The 22,613-nt window shown below is 35.9% G+C and overlaps 1 protein-coding gene across 4 annotated transcripts; it reads right to left on the bottom strand.

Moving 5' to 3' along the window:
- Positions 1 to 2,935: 2,935 nt before the first annotated feature.
- st6galnac5b (ST6 (alpha-N-acetyl-neuraminyl-2,3-beta-galactosyl-1,3)-N-acetylgalactosaminide alpha-2,6-sialyltransferase 5b) lies at positions 2,936 to 20,898 on the bottom strand. Of its 4 annotated transcripts, XM_079384622.1 has the most exons (6): positions 20,751 to 20,884; positions 19,370 to 19,476; positions 14,937 to 15,113; positions 6,717 to 7,126; positions 4,412 to 4,519; positions 3,148 to 4,295 (listed from the first exon to the last, which is right to left on the bottom strand). In XM_079384622.1, the coding sequence occupies exons 2-6, from the start codon at positions 19,373 to 19,375 to the stop codon at positions 4,073 to 4,075; spliced, it is 924 nt and encodes a 307-aa protein (XP_079240748.1). In that variant the 5' UTR covers positions 19,376 to 19,476; positions 20,751 to 20,884; the 3' UTR covers positions 3,148 to 4,072. The 4 variants fall into 4 exon arrangements, with proteins under 4 accessions (XP_079240749.1, XP_079240748.1, XP_079240747.1 ...); XM_079384623.1 differs by lacking the exon at positions 19,370 to 19,476 and having other exon boundaries at positions 2,936 to 4,295; positions 20,693 to 20,898; XM_079384621.1 differs by lacking the exon at positions 19,370 to 19,476 and having other exon boundaries at positions 20,751 to 20,898.
- Positions 20,899 to 22,613: the final 1,715 nt, after the last annotated feature.

Genomic DNA, 22,613 nt, shown 5'->3' with positions numbered 1-22,613 from the left:
GCAACATCTTAGATTTTTTATTTTCTTTCTAAAAAGCTTTCCTTTTATTTAGGCTATTTATTTATTTAATGGAGATTCAAAGAAAAAAGATTCTATGTGCAAAATGAATTACTGATGGTGTAGCAAAATATGTTACATTTAAATAAACGAGTGACGCGTATATATAAAATTATTACTAAATGACTGTTATTAGATTTATTCCAGCAATGTTACTGCTGTAAGTGACACTGCAGCCCATGTTACAAGGTTACAACTACAAAAGAGGAATATGAACTAACAGTGCCACTAGATGGCAGGACTGACCTTGAGCCAACAACAACAATTTAACAATCTTTTAAAGAATCTGTACTTGTATATGTTTAGAAAACGAGGTTAAATATTTATGAAATATATTGTACATGGCAATGTTTTGTTAAAGCATTCTACAGCATATTTTATATATTGAGATATTGTGTACAGCAGAGGACATTTGTAAACTCAGCAGGTTAAAAAATAAAAAATAAATACAGGTGCTGGTCATAAAATTAGAATATCATGAAAAAGTTGATTTATTTCAGTAATACCATTCAAAAAGTGAAACTTGTATATTAGACTCATTCATTACACACAGGCTGATCTATTTCAAATGTTTATTTCCTTTAATTTTGACGATTATAACTGACAACTAATGAAAGTCCCAAATTATCTCAGAAAATTTGAATATTGTGAAAATGTTCAATATTGAAGACACCTGGTGCCACACTCTAATCAGCTAATTAACTCCTGCAAAAGCCTTTAAATGGTCTCTCAGTCTAGTTCTGTAGGCTACACAATCATGAGAAAGACTGCTGACTTGACAGTTGTCCAAAAGACGACCATTGACACCTTGCACAAGGAGGGCAAGACACAAAAGGTCATTGCTAAAGAGGCTGGCTGTTCACAGAGCTCTGTGTCCAAGCATATTAATAGAGAGGCGAAGGGAAGGACAAGATGTGGTAGAAAAAAAGTGTACAAGCAATAGGGATAACCGCACCCTGGAGAGGATTGTGAAACAAAACCCATTCAAAAATGTGGGGGAGATTCACAAAGAGTGGACTGCAGCTGGAGGCAGTGCTTCAAGAACCACCACGCACAGACGTATGCAAGACATGGGTTTCAGCTGTCGCATTCCTTGTGTCAAGCCACTCTTGAACAAGAGACCGCGTCAGAAGCGTCTTGACTGGACTGCTGCTGAGTGGTCCAAAGTTATGTTCTCTGATGAAAGTAAATTTTGCATTTCCTTTGGAAATCAAGGTCCCAGAGCCTGGAGGAAGAGAGGAGAGAGGCACATAATCCACGTTGCTTGAGGTCCAGTGTGAAGTTTCCACAGTCATTGATGGTTTGGGGTGCCATGTCATCTGCTGGTGTTGGTCCATTGTGTTTTCTGAGGTCCAAGGTCAACGCAGCCGTCTACCAGGAAGTTTTAGAGCACTTCATGCTTCCTGCTGCTGACCAACTTTATGGAGATGCAGAGTTCATTTTCCAACAGGACTTGGCACCTGCACACACTGCCAATGCTACCAGTACCTGGTTTAAGGACCATGGTATCCCTGTTCTTGATTGGCCAGCAAACTCGCCTGACCTTAACCCCATAGAAAACCTATGGGGTATTGTGAAGAGGAAGATGCAATACGCCAGACCCAACAATTCAGAAGAGCTGAAGGCCACTATCAGAGCAACATGGGCTCTCGTCATAACACCTGAGCAGTGCCACAGACTGATCGACTCCATGCCACGCCGCATTGCTGCAGTAATCCAGGCCAAAGGAGCCCCAACTAAATATTGAGTGCTGTACATGCGCATACTTTTCATGTTCATACTTTTCAGTTGGCCAACATTTCTAAAAATCATTTTTTTTGCATTGGTCTTAATTGATATTCTAATTTTCTGAGATATTGAATTTGGGACTTTCATTAGTTGTCAGTTATAATCGTCAAAATTAAAGTAAATAAACATTTGAAATATATCAGCCTGTGTGTAATGAATGAATCTAATATACAAGTTTCACTTTTTGAATGGTATTACTGAAATAAATCAACTTTTTCATGATATTCTAATTTTATGACCAGCACCTGTAAATACTGAGAATGCAAGACGGTTCCAAGTCGAAAGAGATGGTCCTCACTGCAGAACACAAGATCCAGGAGGCGTGGTTGGATCTAGATCCAACTCCTCCCACCGTACATATACCTGAACCTACCCGTCTCCACCCCCTGATCCCTAAAACCACCCATCCCCACACCTAAACCTACCCATCTCCACCTACTGATCTCTAAACCTACCCATCTCCACCCCCTAGACGTGGATCCAACCCCGCTCCCTGGATCTTTGTTCTGTAGTGAGGGGCTACTGAGTCGAAACGTCACTCACATGTTTATTTTATTCAGGCCTCCTGCCTAATCCAAGGTCATCCGTAATCACGGTGTTGCCTCGGGTGACTGATTACAGTAGCAGCCAGCAGAGCTGACTCAAAGGCCAGCCTCATTTACATACTCCCGCGTCCTTTAAAATCCTCCAATCTCCTTAGACTTTCTGAGGAACAGTCGTTGTTGTGCTAGGCACATTCGCCGGCCACTGCGAATAAGCAGAACTCATAGCATTATATCCCATTAGACCAGAGCAGCTCCCATAAGCCTGAGCAAGAAAACAGAATGCCACACCATTTGCATTCCACATTGGCCCCAACCTCCAGCTGTAAAGGTAAAATGAACAGCGTTGCAGGCAGCAAGTCGATATGCTCTCACACAACCTTTGTAATGGGAATTGAAGGAAGAGCAGCGTGGAATTGCAAAAAAACAAAGACAGCTCTCCCTCACTCTAAAAGTCATGCTGTCATGATCAGAGTTGGCGGTTTTGGTAATATGTGGGAATGTTTCAGCATTTGTGCCAAGGCGCATTAATGTTCAAAATGTCTGTACTGGGAACCGTCAATATAAATGCTTTATGTCTTATCATCAGGAACCATTTTGTGACATACACGCTATGACCATTTGAAAATTACACTTTTCAAGGTCTTATGGATAGATTGTTAACCTTTTTTTGTACCTTGAATGTTTCAGTTATGTTCTCTGTATTACAACCAGTTTAGACCCTATTGATTTGTTCTCTAATTTAATTAAAAAGCTTGTTGGTGGGCATAACTTGTATTTATATATTTCTCACATAGTGCACCACAAGTGTGTTGTAGACCATTGCAGAGGTCAAAAACATGCATCACGACCAGTTTAGTCTGATTAATGAACAAATTAATCTGACCTGTTGATTCTATAAATGAATAATTCAAAACACTGCAAACCCAGGTGTGGTTTGAATGGGACATCTTTAACTAACATTTTCAATCAGAGCGGCTTGTGTCAGCATATGACTTACTAAAAAAAAATAAAACAGTTAAAAGAGAAAAAATATTTTTGTTCTGGGAACCTCTGATTTAGAGTAAAGACTAGAACTACTGAGAACATTACAGTATTAGCATGAAGCTATATTTACAGCTTTGTATTAAGAAATAAACATCTTTACATGTTCAAAAACTAAATCTGACAAATCTAATGAGGCCCTATGATAAAAGTGTCATTTGGAAAAAGCACAATTTGCAAATGGTTCTCTTTGGATGCCACTGAGAGAAGAAATTTGTAACATTATGTGCTTGACACTCTCCACGCGGCACAAATTATTGAGGCTCTATGTATAATTTAAATGAAATTACACACAGAGAACAATATGGCCTAGATATCAAACTAGTCATTTCTGGAAACAGAAAATGTGATATAATTATACAGTAGCAGTTTTCTGAATTACAAACCAATGTGGATCATACTGTTACAATTAATAAGTAATGTGAATAATAAACTGTTTGTTCTTGTCACATTTAACATAATCTTTGAACATTTTTGTTTAGTGCAGCTTTTGCAATTAAAATGTTCAGCAAAATTGGACCTTGCTCTTTCAATCCTCTACAAAGAACATCATCATAAGCTTTTATTCATAATGTGTTCCAGTTTTGTCCTCAAAAGGACACAGAGGTTCTGAGTCCGAGAAACACCCCAGTGTTTGAACCTCAGGAGTCTGTGCTGTTTTCTGTAACTGGTGCCGGTCTCCAGTCTGGTTGATGGAAGTATATGTTGAACATACGTGCCCAGTTGGCAAAGACACGTTTCTCAGTGATGAAACGATGGTGGCTGCCGTGCCGGCCCTGCTCGTGGGAGAGATACATTTTACATTCATCTGGCCCCGCAGGCTCGTAGTAGTGATACGGCACTGACGGCTTGAGGTTGGGCGACCTGAGAAGAACAATCACACGTGTAACCACCAAAATACAATGAGGTTTGAATGAAAGCATGGTATATGCAACAATGATCCAACAGCATTATGGTGAATATGGAAAAGAATGTCTCACTTGCAGAACTCAGCAGGAATCATGCCATAGACGTCAATTCTGTCACAAATCTCCACAGCGATCGCCATAGTGAACCAACCCGTGCTGAGCCATGAATTGGACCGTTTTCTGAATAACGCAAGAGAGAAAGAGCACATCTATGTAGCTGTGATGATCAAACAACACTGTTCCCTACAGCCATTACTTCACTGTCACGTGATCCAGATTTGGAGTTTACAATGTTTTTGTTTGAATGGACTGCTTAGATGACTCACAATGGGAGATGGATTGAGATAAGAGCGATAAAAGGAGATAAAGGAGATAAAAGATCCACAACAAACAGAAAAAACTCAAGAGTTTAAGAACATGTGAGCATTTTGCCCTGAGCAGTTTGTGTCTGATTGGGTACATCCCAGCTGGCAGCTGTCTCCAGCTGGCACTGATCCTCTACTAACCCTTAATCTGCACTGATGCCAAGCCGTGTGCCCTGTGGGCCAGCGATACCAAGCCTCCAGCAGGCTTTGGTGGTCTGCACATTAGTTAACACCCCCACTTCTCTTTAAATGATGCTCCTCCAGTTTTTCTTTTTTTTTATTGTTCTTTTGAGAATAATTGGAAATAAATATTTTTAATTAAATTAGTTAACTACTATATGATTACCAGATGAAGGTTTATCCTCCTGAAAACTGTGAACATTGTGGATCAAAAACCTGTTTGTCTGACCAATGGCTGATAAAGTTAATAAAATTACACACTTCAGCTTTAAAGTAGAGCTGTCAAACGATTAATCGCATCCAAAATAAAAGTTTTTGTTTACATAATATATGTTTGTGTACTGTGTTTATTTATCATGTATATATAAATACACACACATACAGTATATATTTTGAAAATATTTACATGTGTATATACATTTATATTCTTATATTTTATATTATATAAAACTCATCTGTTCCATCTTTACTTGACCCTCTAACTCTAGCACTATCTATTCTAATTGTATTTTATCTATGTCTTTTTATTAAAAAATAACAATAATAATAATAATTATCTGTATTGCGTTAGGCTAACCAAGACTTGTAATAGCACTTGCACGTTGTTGCTCTTTTGTTGGTTTTGATTGCTTCTTATGTCCTCATTTGTAAGTCGCTTTGGATAAAAGCGTCTGCTAAATGACTAAATAAATAAATAAATATTATATATAAATATATAAACATAACATATTTCGCTTAAATATATACATGCATGTGCTTGTATTTATATATACATAATAAATATACACACTATACACACATATACAGTCAGGTCCATAAATATTGGGACATCGACACAATTCTAACATTTTTGGCTCTCTACACCACAACAAGCTGACAGTCTGCAGTTAAAGCACATCTTGTTCGGTTCATTTGAAATCCATTGTGGTGGTGTATAGAGCCAAAAATGTTAGAATTGTGTCGATGTCCCAATATTTATGGACTTGACTGTAGTATGTAAACAAAAACTTTTATTTTGGATGCAATTAATCACGATTAATCGTTTGACAGCTCTACTTTAAATACATTATATATATATATATATATATATATATATATATATATATATATATATAATTCAGTCCTGAGCTAAATTACAAAATAAAAAATATATTACAATTTTAATTAAAATAATGCAAATAACATAATTTATTTATATATTCACATATAAATGTAGATCATTTTATATACAATTTGGTATTTATTTAATTTATGTTTAAATAAAGTATATACATAGTTTCTACAATGTTTTTCAGCAAATGATACAAAATCTAGATAATCACATTTTAATTATTTATTAATTTGTTTATCATTAATTCATTCAAATTAATAAATCACATTTTAAATGTGCTAATTTGGTTTTACAAATACAATGATACTACAGTAAGGTCTTATAAATATAGTTTTTAAATAGTTTCTATAGTTTATTGATTGATCTGCAAATTTAAACTAGTGAAATAAAAATTTTTAATGTACTAAATAAAATAATACAAATAATAAATTATTTATTTATATATTCATATAACAAAATCTAATAATGATATGATCTTATAACTCCAATAACTAAAAAAATCAAGTGGTTGATTAAAAGTTACTAAAATAAATACATATTGAATACACCTGAGTGCAACTATACTAAAAATGTTTTGCAAAAAGTTTCATGTTGGTATTTAAGGTATTTTTTTTACAAATTTCAAAATTCCTAATTTTACTAAAAATTAATTTTGAGTCATAAACAATAAAGAGATAATGTGATTAGGCAAGCTAACACAAAGAAACATAACCGTCCTCACCTATCTTTCCCTGTTTCCTTCTTAAAGAGCTCATCAAAATGCTGCATCTTTAACCTCGAGATGACGTACACCTGTAGTTTAGGCATCATCTGCTTCAGCAGATGCGGGTTGTTGTAGACAAGGCCTTTACCGTCTTGTCGCATGCAGTTTTCAGGCCCCCAGAAGATAAAGAAGGTGTTCTGGCTGGAGTTGAGTAGCTCAAGGCGGTTTCGTAGCACACGTTGCATGCTGGAGTGTGCGACCACACGCAGGCTCGTTTGCTGGCCCACGTCCCTCTGGTAGCCTCGTGTTGGGGCATCATTCATACGGATGACGCACTCCTTGCGGTCAATCTCCGCACCACGACCACTTCCGGTCATGTGACCAGAGCTGGTCACTAAGGCACAGCTTTTGCAATGCATCCTAAGAGGCTGAGGATGGAGACAATGATGAGAAGTTTTAGATTTCATGTTCAAATAATTGATTTATTATTCATTATTAATTTAAGTTGGTTTCATACACTTTAGAATTTTTTTCTAAAATTATCCAATAAAGTATGATCCAATAACAATAACTAAAAATTGGTGGTTAATTAGAACTTACTAAAATACTTTGAATATCAATTTTTGCTTCACTGCTAATTTTTTCAAATAATTATTTATAAAATATTTTTCAAGCCTTATAATTAACCTTTTTTCCTTTTTACCTCCACACAGTTAAACTACCCAGACATTGTTATATCAAATGACTCTAATTCAGAAATTAAAAACATATCCATCATAGAAAAGATGCACTAATTTTGAATGAAAACTGAAAGCTACAATTATGAACAGGCTACAATTATGAGGACAAAAGACGAAAGGATAAAGCTATGGTGGGTGAATGATTTAGATCCATGTTGAAGGATCTGAGGATCCCCAAAAGCAAACTGTTTGTGTTTCTTCAAGAGAGCAACCACACATTTGTGTTGTGTTCTACTTCCTTTCTTTTATATTTGTTTATTTTCCATCCATTCATTCATTCATTCACTCACTCATTTATCATTTAAACATTTTGTTATTCCATTTAATCATTATTTATAATAACCATTTATATACTAATTTCATTGGTTTATTTGTTGATTAGTCATTTATATTATAGTATTATTTTTATATTATATTATGTTTTCCATTGTTACAATGTGTGGTTTGAAGAGCTATTTGTCTTCATGAGTAAGAGATAAGAAAAGTCTCCATTTCAAGGTTTTTAATGTCACGGGATGTTGTGAAGAAGTACATTTCCATTTCTATTGCTTGTGGTATAATATAATAACACTTGTTGGATTTGTGCTGGTCAGACAAAGTCTTAGCACTGAATCATACACAACTAAGATTATTCAATAAACGCTATTTTTTTATGATCATCACTCCATCTTCTGCTTCTGCTCTTCTCTGGCTTTGCTCAGTCAACTTCTTGGCTGATAGAACAAAACGGATATTTTCTGACAGGATCTAGCTGGATCTGATATTTCTGGCAAGGAGACATGATGTAACATTTTGTCGTAGTTGGCAGGATGGAATGACACTGAGTTTTTTTCTCCATAAGAGTCAGTGTTGTGATTGTTTCTCGCATGACCAGAGGATGGATTGTCCCAGACCGCTGAGCTACTGACTCCGGACCAACAAGTAAGGACAAAGACGATTCCCGCATGCGCCTTCCCCTGGCTAAACTGCAGCAAGGCAGTGTGAGTGTGTTCTGTTTGACATTTCATCGAAATTCAGTACCATGGGTAGCAAAGCTAATGGGTCAGATTTCTACAGTTATGGAGGAGTCAGAAGTGAAGCTAAATGATGACATAATTTTGATAGAACAATTAGAAGAGCATTTTAAGATCAACAAGCAGAAGCAGTAATACTTGATGAATAGCAGCTAAATATACAATCACAGTGAATCTCAGGTAACCTAGTGACAGCAGAAAATCTGAAGGCGTTAAAAGATACCTGTCAGATTAAACAGAAGGCTAAGAAAGAAGGCTAAGTTTCTCAGCTCAGTGTGAAATTATCATCTTGTCTCAGGCTCTGCGAGGGAGCCATTTCATCAGGTTATTTTACAAAGGTTCAATGACATAAGAAACTGGTCATTTGAGAGATTTCTAGAACAATGGTTTTTAGTGACACTGCTAATTGGCTTTGGTCAATGCTACTAGATATTTTCTTTGCCATTTTATTTATAACTGCTATTTCATCACCAGTCTTTGCAAAAATATTTTGAAAGATTTTGATTCAGTAGGAAGTATACATCTAGCTGCTGTGAGTTGCTAGAACACATCTGATTTCTGGTACTATTCAGAAGCTGAGATTCTTTTTGTGGATGTAACTACAGGCGTAGTTGGATCAAATCATATTTATTTTATATCTAAATGGAGACCTATCGATTAGATCAATATTGGGGCAACTCTGGAATCATTTAAAAGCTTTAGTTACTGTTTCAGTAGTATTTATCATCTTACTCTTGTACATTGCCATAACAGTGTTGATTTTCTATGTCAGATTAACTGTTAACTGTTGTACAACAACAGTCAGAGACACATTCCCCTTACTGACGCTGGTACGTGGTATGATAGAAGAGAACTGTTCTTTTTAACATGCAAAAGGGAAGAGTACAGCCTGATCACCAAAGTATTTTTGATGATAATTATGGAAATTTGCTTGCATTTAATCAGTCTATGTAATCAAATGGTTTCATATGATGAATGTCATATGATATTCATATGGGAATGAAGGATCCAACAATCCTCAAATGCATAAAGAACAATCATAAATTTGTGTTGTTTTACTTCCTTTCTTTTATTCATGTATTCTCCATTCATTTATTCATAATCATTTATAATAGAAAAATTAATCACATAATGATTTACATTAATCATTTTAACCATTTATATATATATACTAATTTAATTTTAATTTGTTCATTGATTAGTCATTTATATTATATTATTATTTTATTTTTCCATTGTTGTTTAGTCTTATGATGTGTGGTTTAAGGGGCTTCATTTCAGTTTTTAATATCATGGGATGTAGTTGTGAAGCAGTAATTTTCCATTGCTATTGCTTGTGGTATAATAACACTTGTTGGATTAGTGTTCATCAGACAAAGTCTGATTATTGAAACTTACTCAAAGACAATTCAATAAACTCTGCTCCTTTTTTAACATCACTGTCATGGTGTTTTCTGCTTCTGCTCTTCACTGGCTTTGCTCAGTCAACTTCTTGGCTGATAGAAGACTGTTATTAGAGTTTTAGGTACCAGACAAAGCACTGGTTTTGGGTACCAAGACTTGCTGTTAATGGGTTTTGGGTATTAGACAATTTTGCTGACTAGTTGTTCAAAACAGGTATTTTCTGACAGGATCTGGCTTCCGGGGCTGGATCTGATATTTCTGGCATGGAGACATGATCTAACAATGTGAATGAGATTACCGGTAAATGAATGCATGGAAACACACTGAAAGGGCAGAACAGATCAAAGTGCCTGGTCCACAAAGACTCCCTTTACCTTTATTGTTACGTTTAGCTCCATTATTGAATCTCTCCAGCATAATCAACACTAAGCCATTGAACCAATCCACAAGAAAAGCTTCAAGGGAAAGCATTCTGAACCCTCATTTAAGAGGAAAGATTTGCCTAGAGCCTACGGAGTGCCTTAAAGTATAGCATAACATGTTCAACATGAATCTAGATTGCATTCAATTCACCAAAAAATGGCTCTTTTTTAATCAACAAGTCAGTCAATACAAAAATCCACCTGATTTTCAAACTGTAAAACATGGGGCAGGAAAGGTGTGTTTCCTCACACTAAATGTACTCTAAATACTTACTATTGCACTTTTTTTGCTAAATAATGCTTAATCCAATTTATAGTTGAGCTAAAATGATTAATTTATACAAATAACTTCAAGACAAAAAAAGTCCAAAATCTGTCCGAAACAGCACAGTGGCCCAACAGACCTGCCACTGTGTAAGATAATTCATTTATAATGCAGTGAAGCTGTACGCCCTCAGAAAGCCCTTTCCCTATGCAGGTATCTCTGCCTCTTAGCCATAGAGACTCTATTAGATTTCTTCTGCAGTGATAAACAGGGTTGTTTCCATGGAGATAATAGCCCAGTGGAGAGCAAGCAAATCAGGCCCAGTAAATAACCATCCACACTTATTAGTCTCTCATTAACATCCTCCTTCTTAAGCTCTCTCCAGTGGGACATATGACCATAATTACTCTAATAGCAATCTCCCTCTCTATTTCTGAGAACCTTTCTGAGAAAAAATGGATTCAGGCCATTATCCTTTATGCAAAATTCACCCTGTACAAAAGTTTTGAAAAAGTGTATGAAGCTGATGGAGGTTAAATTGTGTTTCATAAAATTTGCATCATTATTTCATGAGCAAAGATGCAGCAATATGAAAATATTGGTGGTGGTGGTCGACATTAAATTCTATACTACTTTATCTATTAAAGATAAACTCTAAAAAGTAATAATTTTATGTTATAAAAATAATAAATGTAATAGAAATTTAATTTTGGCAACACAACATTGTCATATTCATTTTGAGATTTGCTAAAGATTACATTTAGCAATATTAAATCATTATAATTTTTAAAGATGCAACTGAGCATTAGATGACGGTAAAGGTAATATGAGCATTTCAATTAAATATCCAAAACATGCTCATAAATAGCCAACATCCATCAATATTTCATTTTTAAAAATCATATTTTAAGGTGACTTAATTCATACACTACATTGCAAAGTAGGTCGACACTGGATCATAGGCATCACACCATTCAAAATGAGCTTTTCCCATCAGACAGATCCTTTGAATGTTCTCCAGCTACTCTTCAGTGTGAAATGAAACTGGAAAACTATTTCCTTCCCCTGATGGTTATAAAATGGATGTAATTTTTGATGAAGACTTGTAGGCCATGTTCATTTAGCGATCCTCCACACTGGCTGTTCATTAGCACTAATACGAGCAAATCTTCCGCTTCTGACTGTTACAAAATTACTTCCACGGAGTATCGTTTAAATCTGGCTCTGAATCCTGGAGCTCTTATTAGCTCGGATAGGAGTGCTCTTTTGACTAATGAGAACTGGTAGACTTGAGAGCCGTGTCTGTCAGTGAGAAGTATGACAGAGATACCTTAAGACAATGAGACCGACTTTGAAGAATACTCTTTGATGAGCACAGGTATTGTCAGGGTCAAATCTAAAGATGACAAAGATGTCAAAAATATAAAAAAGTTTTCACTAACAAGAACATGGCTCTCTTAGATGTTTTTTATTTAGATACTTTATATTTCATCATACCCATAATAAAGGCAAAAATACAAGTTCTATCATCATTTATTCACCCTCATGTCACAATAGTCCCTCTCTGTTTATTGTGGAAAACAAATAGGGTTATTTATAGCAGAATGTTCAAGCTGTTCTTTTCCAGACAATGAAAGCAAATGGTGACCATGACTCTAGAGCAAGTATCTTCTTTACACTATGTTCTTCTGTTTCTGACACAATTCTATTTTATGGAATATAGTGCATAATGATGCTTTCTGGAACTTCTTTTTCAGAGCTTGACAGACCATGGTCCCCATCCACTTTCACTGTATAGAGGAAAGCAGTGTAAACATTCATCAAAAATAAATCTCCTTTTATCTTCCACAGAAGAAAGAAAGTACACGGGGGTGAGTTAATGATGCAGAGCTTTTCAGGTGAACTAGTCCTTTAACGACCAAAATATTCATGTTTACCTGATATACTTATGCAAGTAATCAGTGTGTAATCTCTCATTATGCACACTATATACATATAATTATATGTGAATTTTTAACACCCATGAGATTAAATTGCATTTTTTTGCACAGTTGTAGTGTTAAACCAAATCCCTGGTGACATTACAGAGCACACGAGCACAAGAGGGAAAGAGAAGAGAGGGAGAGAACCTAGAGACAGATTTACATCCTTGATAGTTCTGGTGATTACAATGCCTCAAGATGAGGCCAAAGCTTGACAACACCTGCCTGCAGCTTCCCACTTTATCTGATCAGGAGTGAAGGAAGACATTACAGCATCACTAGGATGGTGTAATTTAAAAGGCTTTAAAGGCCTGAACCTGATTTATCAAGAAAAACTGCAGAGAGACAGGAGACACAAAAAGATGACAGAAAGAGAAAAATGGGCAAGTCTTCTGAATATTATAGTCCACTGCATGTCATGTGATGCCAGTGCCAATATAATAATGCTTATCTGTCTGAGGAGATTATTTGATGACTAAGGAGAAAAGCAACTGCATAAAAATTGTTTGATGAAAAATGTAAGGATTCTTCATACTTAAGTTATACGTGGAAAATTATCCAAATGTCTTGACTTATCCGAGTCGCATTAATGGGCTTATGCATGATTGAGCAAATTTGAATTCTGGGAACAATTAAAGGAGACACGTTATGCCCCTTTTTACAATATGTGATATAAGTCTCTGGTCTACCCAGAATGTTTCTGTGAAGTTTCAGCTCAAAATACCCCACAGATCATGTATTATATCACTTTGAAAATGACTATTTTGAGTGGAAGCAGAAACACTGATTTTCGTGCCTGTTTCTTTAAATCCAAATGAGCTGCTGCTCCCGCCCCCTTTCAGCTCGTACCTGCTAAAAACATCTGTTTTGGTTCTGATTATCATGTTTATCGTGCTGAAATCATGCGTTTTAAACCATATGAGTTTAAACTTCTGATATACGGTTTTCTGAGCGCACACATCTGAAGCACACGGACAGAAAGCTGCTGTTACAGCATGTAAGTATTAAACTAAGTTCTCATTCACACACAAGTTTACGTTAAAACACACACGAGTTACAAAAACAGTCAGTTATGTCTGTGAAGGTAAACAGCTGGGAAATAAATCGCATGATTATTTTAGATCTGTGTTGCAGCAGCATACAGTAAATAAATCAATAAATCCACTGCTCTCTTGTCTCCTCTGAGGCTGGGACTAAATAGTGTCCTGTGCTCATCTGTACAGCCAAAGGCAGAACAGTTAGCATGTTTTTCTCAAACTTTCACCATGGCATTAGAACTGGTACACCGCTGTCGCTTGAGAAATCAAAATGACGGCACAGCGGATGGAAATTTACAGATTAAGGGGCGGTAATATTATAATGAGATCCCTTTGCCACGTCACCAAGGAAGCAAAATCAGACGCACTCGTTTTTTCAGAAGCTTGCAGAAAAAGGCTTGCTAAAACAAAGTTACTGGGTTAATCTTTTTCACGTTTCCTTGGTTGGTAGATGCACTGGGGACCTGATTATAGCACTTAAAACCTGGAAAAGTCTGATTTTCATTATATGTCACCTTTAAGGTTTTTGCAAAAGTAAAATATAGGAGACCCGAGACTGGTCGGATACAGTCTGAGAGGTGAGATTATGGATTTTAAAGTAAACATTTACAATGATCTCCAGATGTCTGTAAAACATTTACAAAAAAACCCCAAAAAACCTTAGTTTTAACATTTTAATAATTAAATCAAAATCATTCATAATAATTTACACGCCAATTATGCGATTTCACAGACGATCTCACAAGACTGATGCGTTGTCGTCAAAAGAAAATATGTTTAATACATTAAGGCTGGAATACACTACACGACTTTTAAAATCTGAACAGATTTTTAAAACATTATGCATAATACACTTACCGATTTTGTAAATAGTGACAAAGGAAAACTGGGCATCATACACTACGTGACTGAAGATCATACACTACCAGACTTTAAAGTTGTTCCGATCACAACGAACTCACGCAGAAACGTGCGCCCTGCTGCTACGAGATGCATGACAAATGAAAACATATGCATTCTAAAATCGGCTGAAAATATCAAACATGTTCGATATCCTCCGACTGGATAGAATCAAAGTACGAAGCTAAAAAATCGAAGCCTGTGACCATCATACACAACGGGATTTACTGTGGAATCTGTCAACTGTAATCTGCAGACTGGCTCTGACTTTCCTCAACTAGCGTCAACTTGTTCAGACTGGAAAATCGGGGGGGAAATCGGGGCAAAAATCACGTAGCGTATTCCAGGCTTTAGAAAACCATGAAATAAGCTTCAAAGAAACATATTTTTTAAGGTTTTCATATCAGATTTCGTTTAGTAAATTTAGTGCCATATTAATCATGTTAGTGCTTGATTGCTAATGAATGCAAGCTACCTTATGATCAATGATGCTGCTGTAACCTTCTAAGTGGGATGTTTGCTCTTGTAGAACGTCCATCTGATGTCCATCTGACAGCATCTGATCTTCTGGTGTGTCAGTAAAACTGCTGTTGTACAGGAATAATAAGCTTGTAAGCACGCTTACAACACCAATCAATATGATCCCATGACGCTGAAACAAAAGGAACAACTATTATTGTGGATGCTCAGATTATCCTCCATCAATGCTTCGGCTGACAGATGCATCAGTAAATGAAGGCTCATTTTGAGGCATGAATGAGATGTTAATTTTCCACAATATACATGAAAAAGATTTGATACATAGCTTTAAAATTAAATGTTCAATGAACTGAATAAGCATATAGTGTGTTTCAAAAATATTAATAATTGCATGAAATTTAGGAGCTCCACGTTAGGGTAAATTGTGATTTTACAGTGTAGTTTGATTGCAAGTTTTTAGTAAGTTTAAATATTTTATAATTCCATTACCCATCTAAGCATCACTGTGACAAAAGGCTTTTTTTAACATATTAAAACATATGAAAATGATTAAATTAACCAAAATAATGAAACAATAAATAAAACAACATTTACATTTATATTTTACATATTTCTATTATTTATATTGCTCACCAAATATTAATTTATGAGGCACCACGTAGGACTCAAATCAAACGTCGCTTATCGATGCATACATAAAACACGTGCATATACAGCTATAAATTACTCACATATACATCTATACTATTGGTTGTTCAAAATATATATGTACACACTAATATGAAATCCATACATCTTAAGTTATTAATGAATGCATATACACTTGTGAATAACTTGCATATACATATAAACTTGACGCACACATACAACTATAGACACTCGCACATACATATAAACTCGATCCATGCATATACACCTATATAACACTCGCGCAAACATACAAAATAAAATTCACAAACGTATACAATTCTGATAATAACAGACGCATGGTTTAATTGTGTATATACATATATGCAAGTGATTTCGTATGTGGATGTGCGTGAACTTTTCAGTGTAAACGGAAGCAGCGGCACTTCCGGGACATTTTAAAATGCTTAGTGTGCCTTAATACATTAAAAAATTGTTTTTAAAAAACCAAACTCAATAAACACATTAATAAAGCAAACGATGTACAGACAAGCAGATGAGTCCAGAATAAGAACGCAACGTGTTTAATTACAGCGTTTCCTGGCATAAGGAATACCCTTAACGTGGCTTAATGCGTTAAGAAAGCGTTTTTAAAATGCCAAACTCAGTAAACACATTAATAAATCAAACTATGTAGGCTACAGTAGCCTATAGTATGATTTATTAATAATTATGTTTATTGAGTTTATTGAGTATCTTTTAAAAACACTGTTTTAATACATTAAGCCATGTTAAGTGTTTTAGATGCCACGGTCTGTCTCTGGCATGTGCCGAGGTGGCATATCCAGCAGCCATGGACTTTCTTCGCTGGCCAATTACACAATTCGATGTAACACTTTTTATTTTAAAAACTACATTTCAACAAAATATAAAGCATTTATCAAAAAGTTTATTTTTATGTTTGATATTCGCTGCATTTTCGCCTAGACTGCTTTAGGGACCGTCTGCAAATTTACCTCACAGTACAAAACGAAGGCCAATAATTCATTCAAATTACAGTTTTTCTCAATTGCTTTGGCACATTTTTCGAAACAGTCTTAACATTCTCTAAACTGCGAGTACAAATGTCACAACTGTTTGCTGGAACTTCAGAACTTTATTGCATGTCTGCAAAATGTAGTTACTCACCCAAAACATTTCATTCATGCTTCAAAACCTAGCTTTCGTGTCAGTAATTTAGCCAAGGCCACCAAAATATAAAGTACTTTTGTCATCATGTGAGCCACACTGGTCAAAATGTTTAGTTGTTTTTTCACCATGACAGTCAACCATGGAAATTAAGGTTTTATAAAAAAAATCTGATATTTGTTGAGAAGAGTCAATAGTACATAGAAAAAAAAAAGTATATGAACATTTGTTTTTATACAGTACATTTATTTTTGTACAAATGTATTACATGTAAAATGTAAAAATGGTTTAATGGTTGATTCAAATTGTATTGCAATTAAGACGTCATTCGCCAATTTAGCAGACATTACAAACAATGTCATTGTCAGATATTTATGGAATATACAGGATTGAATGGATCGTTTTGAATGTGATGGCTTACACAATGAAAAATTATTGAGAAGTTGTGAAGAGTTTGACAGTTTAAGTGAGAATCGACTCATCAGTTTTGATCAACAAGCCATATGCAATTAGTTGTTGTGCAAACTGCAGACAATTGTACTTACTGTTTGCACACATGTGCCAAAGGCTTTGCAATTTGCTCAAATCAATAAGAAATTCCAATCTGATGTGAACAAGAAGCTAATTGTTCAGAGATCTGAACTTATTGTTTCAAAAAAAAAAATTAATTTAAGAATTGAGCCAAAGCAATTGAGAAAAACTGTAATGTTTGCAGGGCTATAGTAAACTCCTAGTGGGCCTACCTGACTGATTATATTTAGTCAATATCTCACCTTAGACAATACTTCCAATATTTCCCTTACTGTACATACAGTAGGCTACACAAGAATTTTACATGAAAAATTAGACTTACAGTAATTTTTAATTTAAATAATTGTGTATTGTACATATATGAATGGATATATTGAAAAACTCACTGTATCAAATCACTACATGAGTAAAACAAGGTTTACAGTTTGACAAGAAGTCATTTTAAAAGTTAAAAGTCATTTTAATTAAAATACTTTGGACGTTTTAATCCAGTCAGTGGAATTGTCAGACGGTCTCTAATTCATCAAGCGTAATATAGCACTTCAAAACTTTCTCTGGTTTAAATTTACTGCTAAAATAACAATACACATTTTTGGATATTTTTTTCATGTCGATATTTATTTCAATATTTATATCGAATATAAATATCGATTTAAAATGTCCCGGCATCTGGAGATGCCGCCGGAAGTGCCCAATAGGGTCTGGCTGCAGACTTGCACTTGCACTCTCAGTACTTTCACTCTCAGACTTGCATTCTCAGTACTTTCACTCTCATGGTGCGTTCACACCCGAAGCGAATGAAGCGTTAAGTGCAAGTGATTTACATGCAAAGACGCGAAAAGACATCATGCGGCGCAATTCGCACGAATGAGGCGGTGCGAATTGAGCGATTCGCACGAAAAATTTAAAAATCTGAACTTCGGTGGATATTCGCGCCGCGTTAACCAATCAGGAGCTTGCTCTAGTAGTGAAGTGATTACTAGCAGAGGCAGAAATCCGAAACAACAAAATCATTGTCGCTGTATGTGGATACCCCGAGCTGTACCATAGACCAAAGATTACCTGTTAGATTTACCCAAAACGAGTTATATCTTATGTTTATCCACTACAGAGACATCAGAGCCAGCGACAAATATCAGAAGGACTAGCCGAAGTTATGCTCCTCTCTTCGGGATACATGAGCACGAGCGCCCGGTGATCGCGTGGAGCTCACGGCTCCGAAATCGGCAAAGCACATTTTCAAATAGGCGCTGTTTTTATAAATAAACCGCAGATTTGAGTTTTAAACAACTACATTCTCGGCTGAAATACACTTGTCCAGTGTTTCCATAGCACATAAAGTGCTGATTTTATTTGCCAAATTCTATACATATGCTCTCTGTGGCAGTCATACCTGTGCCGCCTGGCAGAAGCCCCGCCCATGACGCGAATTCGCGTCTGTTGTGAAGCGACTTTTACCGCGCGAATGAAGCGAGTAAACTCAAAATGTTCAAGCGTCCAACTACGCGCGAATAGCGCGATTTATTCGCCAAAGTCGCGTCCGGTGTGAACGCCCGGTGCACTCAGTGTCCGAATTCACTCACTCGTTTTCATTTACTCCTTCAAGTGAACTGTATGAGTGGACTAACGATTTCGGATACAGCGGTGATAGTATGTCCCAAAGCTTGCCTACTCTTCTACTACACACTCAAAAGTGTACTTTTTCTTCACCAAAAGAGTACGTACTTTAAGGGCGTGGTATAAGTAGGCACATTGGGACGCAGCACAAGTCTGCAGCCAGACCCTTCTCGAAGTGCCGCTGCTTCCTTTTACACTGAAATGCCATCCGTTTACACAGAAAAGTTCACGCACATCCACATATGAAATCACTTGCATATATGTATATACACAACTAAGCCATGCATATGGAAGAATATTCAGGACTTTTTTCAAAAGGAATTACAAATTGTATTTTCAATTGCGTTTTCCACATGTGGGCGCATAAATTGTGACATAATCCAAATGCAATTCTTATATTTTTTGTTCGTTCACACAAGCTCGAACTGATTGGCAGCTGCCTTTATCGGAGTTTTTACCAATTACCTGCATTGATCAAAGCATTCGGCATGGTTGTCTGTGAGTGACGTCACCTCCCAATACAAACACGTGCCATAGTATAGTCCCGCCCACTCACATAGATTGACAGCTTTCTGTGAAGACATAGGAAATTCAAATGCAAAAGGAATTGCGATTCCATTTGAGTTTTGGCAGGTTACATGCACGACTCAGAGAAAGTGAAAAGGCAAATGTGGTAATTAATATTGCTATTTAAATATGACAGGCTCATAGCTCATAAGACATGGGAAATACAGTTGCAAATGGACTTTGCTTTTTCATTTGAAATGCGGCAGTCACTGTACGTTCGCGAAAATGCAAACAATAATGCAAGATTTGCAATTGCATTTGGATTATGTCACAATTTATGCGCCCACATGTGGAAAACGCAATTGAAAATACAATTTGCAATTCCTTTTGAAAAAAGTCCTGAATATTCTTCCATACATGCGTCTTTTCTTATCAGAATTGTATAGGCTACGTTTGTGAATTTTATTTTGTATGTTTGCGCGAGTGTTTTATGGGTGTATATGCATGGATAAAGTTTATATGTATATGCGAGTATGTATAGGTGTGTCTGCATACAGCGCGTTTATATGCATGTGCGTGTGGTAGGTGTGCATGGATCGAGTTTATATGTAGGCTATGTGCGTGTGGTGTTGTAGGTGTAGGTGTATGGATCGAGTTTATATGTAGGCTATGTGCGTGTGGTGTTGTAGGTGTAGGTGTATGGATCGAGTTTATATGTATGTGCCTGTGGTGCTGTATGCATGGATCTGCGTCAAGTTTATATGTATATGCAAGTTATTTACAAGTATATGCATTCATTAATAACTTAAGATGTATTGGTATGGATTTCATATTAGTGTGTACATATATATTTTGAACAACCAATAGTATAGATGTATATGTGAGTAATTTATAGCTGTATATGCACGTGATTTATGTATGCATCAATAAGTGAAGTTTGATTTAAATCCTACGTGGCGCCTCATATTAATTTGGCAACATATTCGTGCCTCTATTTCATATATTAATCATCCAGGCATCTGTAGTAAATTAATTGAAATCATGCTTACAACAGTTTCTCATGGCAACCGCATTTTCCACCAAAATAATATCAGCCTATACTTAGTACAACTTGCCACTGACAAAACGGTCATCAGAAAGTAAATACCAACAACAAGGCAGAACGATTCTGAGAGTCTGGAGAAAAATTCATATTCATTGCTGATTACGTTTTTGCGGTTAGCAACAGTAACTGGAGGATAAACCGTGACTAAATATGACACCGTGGCGGAAACTACGTACCATGGTAAATGTTTGTACGTTAAAGTTATTGTTCAATGTCAGAGAAAGTTTGCGCTACCGTTCGCGTCTTCATATTGTGGTGTTTAATTCTGTCCGTTTGTTCTTCAGCCTCACCGACGGCAGCTTTCCAAATCCACACTTCACATCTTCCAGCCAGCACTTCTGCTCACACACATCCTCATACTGAAGCTCAGCTGAACTCTGTCAGAAATACAGTGCCTGACCGCGCGCGTGGTCTTAAAGAACGCCGAGTCTCAATACATTACAATTCATTCAAATCTTTCAACAATTTGGATTTGCAATCATATTGGCTACTTTTATTCCCTCAGTGCCCTATAAGAGAGGATAAAACTATTTTTAAATGGCATTGGTGCATGGAATAAAATACTGTTTTCTAGAGTAGCCTATGGAATGATTTGTAGTGCTGTGATGATCTTACTGTAATTCAATTCTCCATTATGTCGTAGGCTATTAATGAAATGGCTTGGTATATTAGGCTATTTATGTTAATGATCGGCAGCCTGCAGCGGATGATATTTGATCATTTCATATGTAGTCATTTGATATTTCTGTCTGAATCTGGCTGACACATGATGAATGATTTTTAGTATGACTCATAAAACATAAATCATAAGGTTCAGATGTGAGTATTTTTTCACACAATAAAATTATATAAGATAATAAAATAATATACTATCTTACTTTTTAAACCTTTGGAAAGGACATTGAATATAATTCAATAGAGTATAGGAATTGAACGCAAACACTAAAACCTTTGGTCCTATGAAGATCAATAGGAGCATTAAAAAAATGCCACAGGCAGACATTTTCATAAATTGTATTCACTGATTCTGCAGACAGAAAGCCTTCACAGGGATGTATGTTTTTGATGTGCTTTTAAACTCAGCCTCAGCAATTTATTACAGTGCATTAATTGATGGGAAATTCTGGGTTGCAATATATCAAAGTCACATTCAGTTCCCTTCTGTCCGCAGTGAGATCTCACTTAAGAAACCATTATAATCAATCAGTTTTTTATTATTATGGGGCACAGTGACTGACATATTAAACAATGCTTATGATTTATAAAAGACAACCACGCCAAATGCCAAAACAGAATAAATTATTTTGATAATCTAAAAGTCAGTTCTCAGTCATCACATGCATTGGCACTATGATATCCACATACATCTAAATGGATCTTCATTTGATGTCATAGAGGTCACTGACACCATTATTTTCATGCTTTATGAGGGGTGACGCAGGTGTCTTAAAATGAAAGTCTGGTAATGTGAACTGACTTCAGCATAAAAAGCACAGCCTATATCCCAAACCGCCAGCGTACGGCCTGGATGTAAAGATACCATCTTCTCTTCTAAAAATGGCACGCAATGTGGCAGAGCTTCTCACGGGAGCAGAGATTTGCTGGAAGCTGTTTCGTCTGGAACTGCGAGGAAATGAAAATTTATCTTTTTTCCTTTCACACAACACTATATTTCATATATTGACCATACATTTTTCAAATCTCACCTTCACTTTTTAGATTTAAAACTGCTCTCAACCCTTTGATTGTGTGAGAGACATTGATTCATGATGGATGTCTTGCTGTGTGCATTAGTTTTGTTTAAAAAAAAAATATATATATATATATTCCAAAGAATTACTAATTACACATCTGTGCACATGATGATTGATACCTGGACTAATATTTGTTACAGAATCATATTTTACAATTGTCTTTCTCACTAATATCTTTTTTTAAACCAATATGGAAATAAATGCATGAATCTAATCTATTTTTCAGCATTATTTAATTGATAAGAATCATTTTACTATGACTTGTATGTGGTTGTTTGTCTGTGAAAACAAATGAATCAAAAGAAGCCAATGATCTGAAGCACCCAGGATGATATTTGCTAAT

Source organism: Barbus barbus, assembly GCF_936440315.1.
Source record: "Barbus barbus genome assembly, chromosome: 29".
Classification (NCBI taxonomy): Eukaryota; Metazoa; Chordata; class Actinopteri; order Cypriniformes; family Cyprinidae; genus Barbus; species Barbus barbus.
This window is presented reverse-complemented; position numbering and strand designations above follow the sequence as displayed.